This window comes from Rhamphochromis longiceps, linkage group LG22, assembly GCF_057381845.1.
Source record: "Rhamphochromis longiceps isolate RC_006_pf linkage group LG22, R_longiceps_female_GT1.1, whole genome shotgun sequence".
In the NCBI taxonomy this organism is placed as follows: Eukaryota; Metazoa; Chordata; class Actinopteri; order Cichliformes; family Cichlidae; genus Rhamphochromis; species Rhamphochromis longiceps.
The window spans coordinates 8,016,399-8,030,235 of NC_140577.1; the positions used below are offsets into that span (position 1 = coordinate 8,016,399).

General features: G+C 39.7%; 1 protein-coding gene across 1 annotated transcript in view; it reads left to right on the plus strand.

Annotated features, from left to right (window-relative positions):
* The window catches only part of nudcd1 (NudC domain containing 1), a 58,108-nt gene extending 49,509 nt beyond the window's left edge, over positions 1-8,599 (plus strand). Inside the window, exons 9-10 of the mRNA XM_085395658.1 lie at positions 336-495; positions 8,071-8,599. Of these exons, the coding sequence (XP_085251784.1) occupies positions 336-495; positions 8,071-8,360 (450 nt within the window). The 3' untranslated portion in view covers positions 8,361-8,599. The remainder of the gene's footprint in view (positions 1-335; positions 496-8,070) is intronic.
* The last annotated feature ends 5,238 nt before the right edge of the window (positions 8,600-13,837 follow it).

Sequence of the window (13,837 nt, forward strand, 5' to 3'; positions counted from 1 at the left end):
TGTCATAACAACAGTCGTTTTCTCTCCAGAACAAATGGAGTTGGAACAGAATAGCAGCAAACCACACAGAGTTAGGACAAGCACATTAATCAGAATTTAGTATGAGGCAAATACAAACAAACCTGCTGAACTCAGGTTAAGATGCAAAATACAGGGAATAGCATTTCATGTTTTGTTTTATCTGCATCGTGCAGTGGAGGAGATCAGAAAGAAATCACCTCGTACAACTAAAAAATCACAGTACTTCACGAGTCCATCACCACCTTTGTCTTTGCTGCTGAACCTCTACAACCTCGGGACATCAACATAAAACCCTCATGTTTGTGTGTCTCCAGGTGAATCTAGGGAGTCACCAGTACCTGTTCACGGTTGACGCGAACCCATCCGAAATGCCGTGCCTCTGCCTCCGACATGACGTGGACGCTCTCGTTTGGCAGCCTCGTCCTGATCAACCCGGTAACATGTGGGAGCACATCGCCACATTCAATGCTTTGGGTAAGAGTTTAAAGTTGCAACACTTACTCTGTGAATTTCCCTCAATTATAGACCCACTAAACCCAAACACATAAGGAACACCTGTACAATTATCCTATGAGGCTACAGTGTAATGCATAAAATTCAGATGAAGGTCAGGGGTTAATGTTCACATCAGACATCTGAATGAAGGTAAATCTCATCTGTTCTCTCATGGTTGTTGGTAGTAGACAGGCTGGTCTGATCCAAAATGCTCATTTGTTGTTTGCCACAACAGTCTGTAGAGCTAACGTGGGATTATATATCAGAATCAGAATCAGAATACTTTATTGATCCCTGGGGGAAATTATTTTTTGTTACAGTGCTCCATTTAAATATAAGGGGCAGTTCTGCTGAAAGGAATGCTTTGTTGATGAGAAGATGAGAGGAAAGCTCTTCATCTGTGCCGATCTGAAGTCTGGAGACAGATGGGCCAAGCAAGCAGAAGAAGACCTCAATTCTTGTTGGCAAACAATAGAAATTTGTGGCCACAGGAAGCACAGACTCATAGAAACTGTACAAATACTGGAGAGAACGCATCCTGATCTGGTAATTCTGAATTTCTGTCCCAGACTGCAGATGGTAGTCACTTCCCCTCGACAGCATGAATCCTTTCTGAACCAGCCTTCCTTGTCTCAGCAGTCCAGACTGCTGGTGTCAGTAGGTCTGTGATGGCGTGGAAACTTTTCTTGTCACACTGAACACCAGCCACAGCCTATCTGAGTGCTGTCGCTAACCAGCTGCATCCCTTTATGGCCTCAGTCTGGGGGCTTCCAGCATGACTATAAACAATGTCATAAAGCGAATTGGCTAAAAATGAGTTCTGAGATCTGTCATGGATTCCCCAGTCACTGTAAAGGAATCCAATAAGATGTGGTAGGATTTGAGGCTTTTAGCTGCCAGTGTACAAATCTGCAGTCTCAGTCAAAAGTGAAACCTAATTTATGCCCCCCTGGACTCAGGTCTGTTACATTGCCTCTGCTACAAAGTTTCCTGTTAACCTTTTTTTTTATTATTTTAATTTTGGGCAAAGAGAGCAGTTAAAGACATGCAGCAAGGGACAGCAGGTCGGACTCGAACTTCAGCCACTGCTTTTGGGCCGTAAGGCATACGGGCACCTGGTCAATCAGTAAACTGTACTGGTGCCCATCCTTTTTAGCCATTTAAGAGTGTTTGTAGTTTGAGAATTGACTGGATATTCAAAGCTTTTTCCTCTGTTTGACTTTCTGCCTGCCTCATCTGCTCAAAAAAGAAAAATAAGGCTCGGAACATATTGTTAGAGGAGCAAAGATCTGCCTCTGAAATGTGCTGTAGTCACAGTTTGGTCCAGCGGCTTCCCCCAGTGGGCTTCCAGCATTAGTGAAGATGGTTGAAACCCTGAGATCATCTCCAGGATCAAAACTGGTCACAAAGGCAGATTTTTGCAAATATCTATTTTTCATTTTGTAGCAGCATAGTGCTTTTTTTCCAATTATTTTTTAAAAGTCAGGTCAAGGCTCCAAAAGCCCAAAGGCGATATAAGGATGGCGGCTCACAACAGTTTTTGTTGCTACATGGATCCTTTTAGTTCAGCTGGGTGTTTTTCCTTTTGTTATATTTCTTTAAGAGTTCAACATGTGTTAATTACATAAATAAAATAGCACTTCATGGATTTCATAAGCAACACACCTTAGTTGTTCACACAAAGCATAAAGGTAAAAAACAATATATACAGTGTTATCTTCATTTTAGATGTCAAAAAGTATTTGCGGCTCCCAGTGTTTTCTTTTGCGTGGAAACCGGGTCCAAATGGCTCTTTGGGTGTTAAAGGTTGCTGACCCCTGCATTAGACTGTTAAAGCCATCCCCTCCTATTCCTCGGTGTCAGCATCTTAAACCAAGTCAGCTCTATAGGAAAAGTATGGGCCCGAAAGCTGGACATCACCAGTTTGAGTCACCACTGAAGTGTTTTGTTTTTTTTTCTTTTATGAAGGTTTGGTTCATTAAATTTTTTTCAAATCGATAAAGAGATAACAGAAACAAGTTTTAAACTCAGACTTTCTCTTACTAGGAAGTCTAACAACAGTGCCCTGGCTACATTTAAGAAGTGAAACCTTGAACTGTTGTCTTGGAACTATTTTTCTACCTTGATCGGACACTGAAAAAAAACAACAACTGATAAGTTATTCAAAATAAAATTCTTTGCTGGGTCCTAATAAATTGTTTACTATTCAGTTTACACAAAGTGGTGTTGATGACAGGAAGTACAAATTGAACCTGGTTTTACAAATATTAGGTTCAAAGCAGAAAAAAGACAAATTCTTTGAAACTGAAGGCAAACAGGTCCCAGCATTTGTAGTTTTATACTAAATCTTCATACAATAGCGCTGCAGTGAATCTTTAACAGTTGCTGAGTTTCCGGTTTTCAGCACATCTTTCATGATAACACACTACAGCGCCTTTTAAGCCTAACAAATATGGTTATGTTGTCAAACCAACACTGTTTGCAGCCATTTGCCACTCGAGAGGAATAAATGTTGCTTCCCAGGCGCTTCTCGGGCCTGTTAACATTAAAACAACCTCCAGCTGTGTGTGAGAGGCAGAAACTGGGACGATGGCTAGCCAGTAGCTTCGGCTTTATATTTAATAAAGGAAATGATACTACAGTCAGGGCTTAGAGGAAATATTATTGTTTCAAATCCAAACAGAAATATCGTTTTGCAGAAAGAGTTGCTTTTATTCTGTAAAAAATCACCTGTATTAGCAGAGAAGCTACGCCACTATGTCTGTAGTGCAAAGTTTATCCCAAGATGTATGAGTCACAGTAAATGTCAAACTGATGTAAAACTCTATCTTTATGATCTAAAAAAAAAAAAGACAGCATAAGATGAATAATTAATTTCACGCGCTGATAACTTTACATTTAAGTCCAGTATCACGCTGCTGCTGCTCCTGCTGCTGCTGCTCCTGCTGCTTCACAACTTCAGAGGATAGACAACTAAATGACTGCTTTAAAAGTGTAGTTAATGATAACGGGGACGGCTTTGCATATAAACATTTTAAACTGCTCTGGATAATATACCTGAGTGTGAGGACTGCATCGTAACGTGTCTGTTAGCTCAGACACTCACCGATGTGCTGAGATTGCGCCTGTTTCCAGAGCCGCGTCTCTTTCAGTCTCCTGGTCTGTGTAATTTATCTCCTCACTTGTCTCTTCTCATCTTAAAACAACAGACACCTGAAGCACTTTGACAGCCGTGACTTCTTCATTTCTCTTTTGTTAAGAAGGCGCACTTACCAAACAGCACATTTCTGTTTGGAGTATATCATCCAGTTTTGGACTGCAGATGGATCCCTGGTGATATTTTCGGAAATTACCTCGATGAGTCGGAACAAGGCACAGAGAGAAACAGGACTCAAAATGTGGATGCTTGAGTACCAGAGATCATCCTTGTAACGTACTAGAAACGACTATGCCACACCACCATTAAATGTATTTACGTGAAAGAGTCCTTAAAAAGTTTGTTAATGTCTTAAACACTTCAGTTTGCAGAGGTAGGGGTTTTCCTGCAAAGAAAAGAGATAATTTGACTGTCAAATGCCAAAAATAAGAGAAGAAAAGAACTATGAAGTAAGGTGGCACAGTCTCTTTTACTATAACCATAACTACTATAATTATAGTAGCTATAACTATGTGGTCTTATAGTCTTTATAAATGAAAACCCCACAAGAATTTCCAGCATGCAGTGATGGAGTTTATGGCCCCTCTATTCATGTAAATGAGGCAGTACCACTGCGTTGTTATGGCCTTGCTTTGTAGTGTGACCCACCTGCACAGGCTGTTTTTCTTTGGGCAGATGGATAATGGTTTTGTCAAATAGCTTGAAAATAACAGACACTCCTGTTGGTTTAAAGCTGGTGTCCCTAAATGCTTATTGGTCAGATAGAAGGTGATTTAAACTTGGGACAGTGGTATATATGTGAGGGCAACGGTGCTGTTTTTGTTTTTATTTTCACAATAATGAAACCACAGCGTGGTTAATGTGTGCTTCCATTCCATGATTGGTGTTTTGAAGCTCTTAAAACCTCTTATATTTAACTTGCATATATCTGTGTGTGTTTGATATGTTTCCTTAGATAATACTTTTCAGAGATTTGAAATCTATAAACCTGTAGTGTGTTTAGTATTGATTGTGCTGCTTAAGGCTCTGCTACACAACACAACTACACAAGCTAATTTTATTAAGGACAAATGTTGAGCTGCAGGAGAGAAATTGCTGGTTTTGCGTTTTTGAACTGCTGTGGTGTCAGATGGGAAATCTTAGGCATGCAGGAAGTGGCTCATCAGATTGCAAGAGTGAAAGATGTTTTTCAGCAGCAGAGGAACAATAAAGTCTCACTGTCACTAATATCAGGAAGCAGATGTACAAACAATGTGTACATATGTGAAGGCGTACTGGAGCAACCTGGTATTTATAAGCAATTACACGCACTCACCTAAATGAAACTTTACAGCACTGTCTAACATTTCTAGAGTCATGTGGCTGATGTGATGAGACGATAAAATAAACGATGGTGGATGGAAACCTTAGGTGCAATTAGAGGGGCATTTAGTAACTCAGTTATTTACGAATAATCATGAACTCTCATTAACATCCAACTGTTTCTTTCTATGCGGTGGTCTTTTTACTTTATGTAGTTTATATAGGTAAAGTGTTTTCCAATGAAGAATTCAGCATTTTCTGTATTTGATTCTGATTATTAGGATGTCGCTACTATTGATGATTTTACAGGTTTACACGGCTAATGAAAGCCGGTTTGCTGCAGGTGCAGAAACTCACTGACACAGCTGAAATAGCTGTTTGTCTTTGCAGCGCTTCACACTGACAGATGTAATAGCTAGTGCAGCTACACGGACGAATGCAAACTGTGGGAGTGCAAATCAGGCCTGTGCACATCTCCCAGTATGAAAATGACTCGACACTTATAAACATCTTTATAAATCAGATGAGTAAGAATGACTGTTTCGTGCTTTTGGCCCAGCTCTTTGGTCTTCTTGAAGTGACCTTGGCAAATATGCAATTTCCAGTTCAGTGAAAGCAAATGATCAAAGACTTATGTTGTTCAAAGCTTAAGGAGTGAACCGTCCATCCATCCATTTTCTTAACTACTTATGCAGTTCAGGATTTTGGAGCCTGTCCTTGCTGTTGTCCTGGACAGGCCGCCAAAAAAGGAAAAGCTTTGTCAGTGTTTCAGCTTTTAACATGATTTAAAGCATCACTGCCAAACTAACTGACTTATTGATTAATTGTCCAAATTTCAAAGGGGGCATCTTTAAAGGAATTTAATTGTCTCTGATTTTAGATTCAAGAGGCTGAAACTGGAAAATTCTTTGTATTTACAGTAATTTGATAAATTACTTAAATAATGAATGAATCAGTGACTGTTTCTTTTCTTTCTGTTACATCTATTTAGACCTTTTCAGTATCTGTAACTATTAACTGAACATGTCTGCTGTGGTGCGTTCTCTTTCTAGCTAATTGAATTCTCTGGGTCATTGATCACACGTCTGCTTTCTGTATTGAACACCCTTCTAAAAACATGGATCTCTGAGGAATGTTTGGGGGGACTGAAATATTTTAGCTTCACTTGAGTTCTTATTCGTCCTGCAATTAGCTTTTTCCTCAGCTGTGTTTTTGTCATTGCTACTCCGGGGTAGATTTTTAAACCTCTCTTCACCCAATACTGTGATTTGGATCCGCGCCTGGAGCTTTGTGCAGCAAAACTATGCCATAGGAAAAACAAAAACCTTTTTACGCTTGGCTGTTAGATGGAGAGAGTAGGGTTATGGGTAGTGGCAGGTAGATTGATCCTGTAACAAGTTAGTTTCAAGTCCTGGACCAGCAGGTACGGAAAAGAGCTGCATTTCCCTCCTGTTCGTCCTAACAATAATTACATTGAATACAGGAAAAAAACGTACTGTGTAGAAACTCAAAACAATCTCATATGCCATATGTGATCTTTGTTTATCTGTAGTTTGGGGCGTGTGGCTCATAAGGGAAATATTTCCATTTGTGAGATTCAAAGATAAGACAGATTATTCACAACCTTTGTGGTTCTGAATTACTTCAGTTATTTCAAAATGTAAGTGCCTCTTACTGAGAATGTGCATTAAGTCAGAAACACATGACTGTGGAACAGTGTGTGTGTGTTATTCTCTATGTTCAAGCCCACGCCAGCAGCAGCTAGGCCAACCACATATCGACACACCGTGCCATAGCACTCTACAGCACTTCACGCCTGTGCTATTTCCAGGCCTGAAAGACCAAAAAAAAAAGATTTCTTTTCCTCTCACTAGCAGCTCCATCTCCTCGCTTCTTCAAATACTAGCTGTTGAGGTAGAGAAATACTCCAACAACCAGAAACAATCATGCCATCACAAAGATATTGTCTTAGAATTTAAGTAGTTGGTTTCCTCCACAGAGAGAAGGAGGATATATCCACTGTGACATCACCCTCTGGCTTGTGGCTTTTTAAGCCTCCACTATTACTTTATTACTTCTGCCATCTTTTCCTCGTGACTATATTTAGTTGAAAGCGTGGAAGTTATCGGCTAAGCCTAGCAAGCTGCGCTTATAAACTGTACCAGCGTACCCATAACTGTACCTTAGTTATCAGCCAAGTCCAGCACAGACACACCTATCTGTTTATACGTGGAAGTCGACACAGGATGTTTACTTAAATAAAATGGAGCATGTTAAACATAAACTAACAAATGATGCCAGGTGAACAGTTCATCTGAGCCAGTTTTTATAACCTGTAAGACCCACGTGAGCTACACCAGCTGGCCACCCTGCCATTTAGGCAGCTGTTGTCTAATGTAGTTCTGTAGATCACAGAAATGACTAACAGATAAATTAAATAATAGAATTTCACTTAATCTGAAGCACGGACTTATTGGATGGATATGGCCGACATGTCCACTTCAGTGACTTGAATTAATTGAGGTGAAGAGACAGCTAGTTCCTGCAACCTGAGACTTTTATCAAATTTAATAAGTTATTTAAAAAATGCTACTTGCACAGAACGATTTGCTATAAAGATGAATATGAGTTTTCATATTTTTGCTAACTTGTGTTTGGAGCCAGCCTCAAAGAGTCTCAAAGAGCCATTCTGCATTTTGCTACAGCTGCAGAGGTTGCTGTTAGATGCCATCAGATCACTTTAAGCTAATGTCAGCACATCGGTCAACTCCCCTATGGCATCTGTTGTCCCGCACATAGACGCTGCACTATGTGGCCCGCCACACTTTAAAGTGGTGGCTTTTAGTCTTAATGTTTCTGGACTGGTGAGTTTAAATTGTCTTTTAGAGTCCTTCTGTCCTAAAAATGCTGCTCATCCTTGTGGAAACCAAATTAGCTTCCAAGCAGGTATTAGTACTGCTGTCACAGAACACAGGACTATAAATCAAGCTTATCTGGAGTAACACTCTGTGTCCTTATTTCAGTGAGACAGTATAAAGTGAAGGTTAGAAACTGTCCCTGCATGTCTCTGATCTTATATTTATTTATTTTTGCAGGTTATGTCCAGGCATCCAAACGAGATAAGAAGTTTGCCACCTGCGCTCCAAACTTCTCCTACGCTTCACTGTGTGAATGTCTCCGCCGTGCATTCATCTACCGCCAGCCTTCCCCGGTGGAGACCGTCCTCTTCAACAGGAAGCAGGGCCGTCAGGTAGGACAGGTTGCCAAGCAACAGGTGGCCAGCCTGGACTCCGACAAACCAATCCTGGGCTTCAGAGCGACCAATGAGAGACTGTACATCCTGACCTCCAGTAATCTCTTTGTTCTAAAGGTCAATAATAATTAGATTTGGGACTCTGTTAGATTTTCATCTCACTACCCCCTGAGAGCTCCATCATTCCACACTAAAGGCTGATTATCTGCTTGAGCTGAAAAATGATCCTTTGTGCTTTTTGTGCGGGATGAACCCCTCCTCGTGTTTCCCTTTTCAGATGTCTTCTGTGTGTTACAAAAATCTACATGATCAAGAAGTGAAAAATCATGTTCTTACAGAAAAAAGTGCAAAATAAATGTTTCTTGAATTGATTTTTTCCCTCTGTGACTGGATTACTGACATGAATGAGGCAGATATCACAGGGAGAAACATATTTGGACTATTTGGCTTCCATAACTCGACTTCTTTCAAACCACTCTGCGAATAAATCCAAAACATACATGTAGGTGTTTATTTTTATGTTCTTTAGGACATTTATGCAATTTACCTATTTGCAGTAAAATTCTTTATTTGCATAATGACATATATATATAACATATGAATAAACATGTAACATAACATTTAATCTAAGTATTAAAGGCACTCATGCATTCTGCGAATTGTTTAGTGTTAGCAAATAGTTTTAGTAAATTATTATTAGTGTAGAGACGCAGAGAAACAAGGCACCATGAGTGCCATAATGTGTCAGACATCTACCTAAACATCAGCTAAACATCAGCTAAATATCAGCTAAACAGTGCAGCGATACTGGATCAGTTCAGTCTCATGTGATAAACTTCAGTGTTTTATTGTATCGATGCTCTGCTTCAGTTCTTCGGGTCTCCTTTCGAGCTCATGCAGCGTTACAGCTTTAGGTGTGGTCTGTCACTTTGTTTGTAGTTCATTAACTGACCGACAACAATTCTAAAAAAACCCCAAAAAAACAAGGATGTTGGTACACACTGGCGTGTTTAAGTCTTTGCTCGTTACATGTTGTGCTAACTTAAGTCGCACAACATACTCCTACACGGCTCAGTTTGTCACATAATCAGAGGAATGTCCTTTCTGTTACTTAAAATTTGAATTCTCATTTCCAGTAAAACTGATGGAACGTTATACTTCATCTAAATTCAGAAAACTTTCTAGTTCCTGTCCTGTCTCTGTCCTGAAGGTTTTTACAAAGTGTGTATTGCACATTCTTTCCTTAGACCATGGCGAATATACAGTAGATGTGTTTCCTCCTGTCAGTCTGATATGTGAGCTGATTCAAAAAAGATATACTCCCCTGTGAGAAAACTTCGATTTAAATCTATCAAATCAAATACAAATTTTGAAGCTCGCTTTATCCAATAAAGATATTTCATTTATTATGTTATGTTGTGTAACATTTACGGTAATAATGTAATACAAAATTTCACTAAGACATAAACCATTAATCTTAACAGTTTGAGAGAGCAGCACAACCAAAATCATTGTTACCGTTTGCAATGGACTTGTGATTTTGCTGCCTTTGAAATCGTTGCTTCGAAGGCCTTGGCTAGGTCAGTTGCACTAAATACGGGAGTAAGATGGAGTCGTTCTGCTGTCTGTTGAATGGGGTTATGCTGGCAATTACATCTGTGATAATGCAGCGAGCACTGTTAACTGTGATAACTTGGAAAAAATTGCAAATCTGCATGCACAGAAATTCATATTAAATACTTACAATCAGACTCATAGGTTTGAAACACAAATTTCTCCACAAATAGATGTGTATTTGCTGCAGATCAAGGCTAAGATTGCAAAATGACATGGAGACCTTTATGTAGGAATATCGCCTTCACAGATGAGTTGTTCCCATTGGTGCAGGCAGACCTTGCAACTATTTGTAAGTCTTCACCAGTCTGTCTGAGACTTATTGCAGTCAGTCCGAGTCAGACCGCAATTTTTTTGGAGACAAGTTGCCTCCCACTAGGCAACCTGTGCAACTGGTTTGCAATCAAAATTGGTTTCTGATTGAACACCCTCCACCTTTGTATGCTATAACTACTTGTAATAGAGCCTGACAGCAAAAAACCTCAAGAGGGTGCTATCCTACTTTTACTCTAGTGTGATTGAGCCATTAGTTATCCTGAGCTTTACCAGTTGCATCTACCCTCAAAAAATCAGGTCATATATTTGAAGACTTTAATTGAATGACTTCTGTAGATTTAAACATATATTTCTGCATTTCTACTGACTTTTTTTAATCGATGAAATACATTCTTTTAACAGGATGGTGTAAATTTCTCATAATGAATAAGTGGTTCATTGGAGGCTGCTTGGTTGTAGTATTGTCAGATGGTCAGTGAGGATGTGAACGGTGAGGAAATCCCTCTCTTTGGCTCATTTGCAATCAGAAAAATGAAAGAGGCTGTTATTCATTTCCATAAATTTCCATAAACATGTTTCACACATCACACTGGCTTCTGTTGCATCAGCCTCAATCTTGAACAGAGTGGTTATTCTTGAAGCCTAAAATCTCAAGAGGCCTAAAAAATGCAATCATGTCGTATTCGAAAGGGACTTTTTTTTCTCATCGTTTTTAAGGTGGGCAACATTTAAATGGAAATGCTGTTCTTGTCATACAAGCTGCGACTATATTTTGTGTCTGACATATTTTTCCTCTGATCTATTAAACTGTAGAAATCTGAGCTGGATAATGGAGTTCACAGTTTAAACTTTTGTGTGTTTTCTCCAGCATCAAACACAAGAAAAGCTGCCGTTTGCATTAGCTGTAAATTTTTCACATCTTTATGGCAAAGCTAGAGTCTTGCCTTGCTGCTTGTTCAGCAGCAACCTTTCCTTCCTCCTCTTTAAGAAACCTTGAAGAAGGCCACTCATACAATCGACCAAGAAATAAGCAGAGGTTGAAGAGAAACACTAATGGACTTTTCTGTAAAAAGAATGGGATGGTCTGCTTGCTGTTTTTGTGATTGTAACACAAGAAAAAGCAGAGAGAGAGAGAAAAAGCTGCACAAGCAGTAGAATGAGGGACTGGCTCTGAAAAAGCAAAAAGCTTAAACACAACATTACCTTTAGCCTCTGTGAGAAATGGATCTATATCAGTGTCTCTTCATATTCAACTGAAGGTAACAATAATCAGCCAGAATCAGCCTGCCAATATTCACAAAGTATAGAAGAATAGCTCTAACCAATCACAGTATTACCTATATTGATGCCTTGAGATTGCCAATGTTGCATGAAGTGGAACGACTGATGGACGCCGCATGTCTTAATGAAACTACAGAATCAAAGCAGTTTGCCTGAGCAATTTAGCTTGTTTCTCACAATGGGCAGTTTTGTAAAGACTATCCACAATTTGTGCCCTCGGTTCCCTTGAGTTCTGACGCTTTTTGAGCCATTTGCCTTGACTCTACAAAGACTCACAATAGGCTGTGGGTAATCAACTTTTTCTAGTTTCTATATAATTGTTTTGCTCTGGAAAATCAAGTTTCACTCTGTTTTTATTTAATTATTTGTGTGCAATTGCATTAGGACGCACCGCTTGTTTTTATTAGCTGTACCAGCATCCCGAGATTACTTGAAGGCAGCCTGTCAAAGCTGCTAATGTCTCTGAGGATGGGCTGTGTGTTTACTCAGACACAAAGAAAGAAAAAAAACATGTTGTCAAGCCATCGAGCCGCAGAGAATTAGAGAATGAGAAACTGTAACTGCTCAAAGTCTGCATTTCCCAAACCTTAATATTGCCGTCTTCAGGTAAACACCAACTGAGTTTATAAACTGAGATTTGAGGGAGTTTTATTAAAAGAGCATTTCTGTGACTAACAGCAATAAATTTGGTAAAAATCTAATCAGTTCCTCTGAATGAGTTTCACTCGCTGCAGGGTCAGTCTGGCTCTAAATTAAAATCAAGTTTCCTGAGACGGCGACATGCATCTGACTCATATTTCGCCACCAGAGCACACTCATTCATATATAGAGACGGATACAATCATAATGAAATAGGAAAGACAATAAGGGTGGTGCAGTGGTTCAGGCTACAGTTTCAGTTTAAATAACTTTTTATAACGCTCGGTTAAAATAATTTGCTTTATGAAATTGCTCTTCAAGGTCAACTGATTAAAATGTAACTCACTGCAGAAGAAAAGCACAAGAAGTAGATACAGGGTCATTGTGAGGATTAGATGAATCTGTGCTTTGCAGTACACTCTGCAGTGCAGAAATATGTCGGCACATTAACAGACTGCAGCATAAGAGCTGTATTTTTTTTTATTGTGGATGACCAAGATGTACAGTATAGCACATCCTAGCAAAAATGCAGGAACAGAGGTACTAAACAATACACAGCATCACATTGGCGTGACAGAAAACGTATTAATGCAGTGATCAGCCAAATAATATGGTGTGCTGTGTGTTTAATTAGCCAATACCTGTGTCTTAGTCTTAGTGCTCCCTCTCTCGTCTAAATATGATGAAAAACTCATTCAAACATGACATTAGACTCCAGAAAACCAAGACGGCTTTGGCCAACGGCATCACAGTGGCTGTGTCCATGCGTTATGGTCTGTCGTCACGAAACTGTATATAAAAGATGGACATAACCCACTGGTCATGACGCCTCAAACTGAGGCTCCCATGTTAAAATCAGGGACTTTGATGTGTTCTTCCTTTTGATGGCTTTTAGAGCACATGTTAGTACTAGTTGACCAATATGTGTGACAGTACAGTTTATGAATGTCCCTTGCAAACCAACCCTGCTAGCTTTAGCTGGCAATTTGATGTACCAGCTCTTCACCCATATAAGGTATGTTCTGGCTCCAAGAAATGAAAATGGTGGTCACGTCCATGTTTTATACTCTCCATTCCAAGAAGCTACATCCATCTTTATTGTACAGACTGGTAATCACCCAGCAGCTTAGCCCCTTATCCTTTTTAGGGTTTTGTGCCCTTGTATGATGATCAGCTTCTTGCAGAACAAAGGCAAAACATTTCCCGGGCAGGCTGAACTGTTCCCTTGTTTGTATACTTATAGGGGACTCCTTAATAACTCTTTGTCTGGGCCCTCCCATAGGACCAGTTTGCCATGGGAGTCCCTACTGGGGGGCAAAAGCCCCCTGGGATCCCTGGGATACACAAACTATTCCACCATGGTAAGGTAGCGATTTGCAGCGCTGGGGGGATACACAACATGCAATACATAAAATACATTTAGTGATAATAAAGCGTGTTAGAGATTTACTCTAATCCCTGTAGATTAAAGTAAGTTAAAAAGATCAAGTTTCAGTTAAATACAGGCTTATCTCTGTCAAATAGAGCGCTGGTGTATATGGTAACAGCATTAATTTGTCAGTTTTACTGTGAGGAGATCTGAGAGGTTTTGAAAAAACAAAAACAATTGGTTTGTGATTAAAGCTCAGCTCCTCGTGATGGAAACGCACTTCTCTGCAGGTGTAATTGGCACCTTTTTAAATGATTAAACAATTAAAACAAACAAACCCACAAACTTTCCCAGCAGGAGATTTGTGTAGGTAAATTAGTCCTGAGTTGATTGCACATTCTTTGGTAATGAATGGAGCTCCACCCGGATG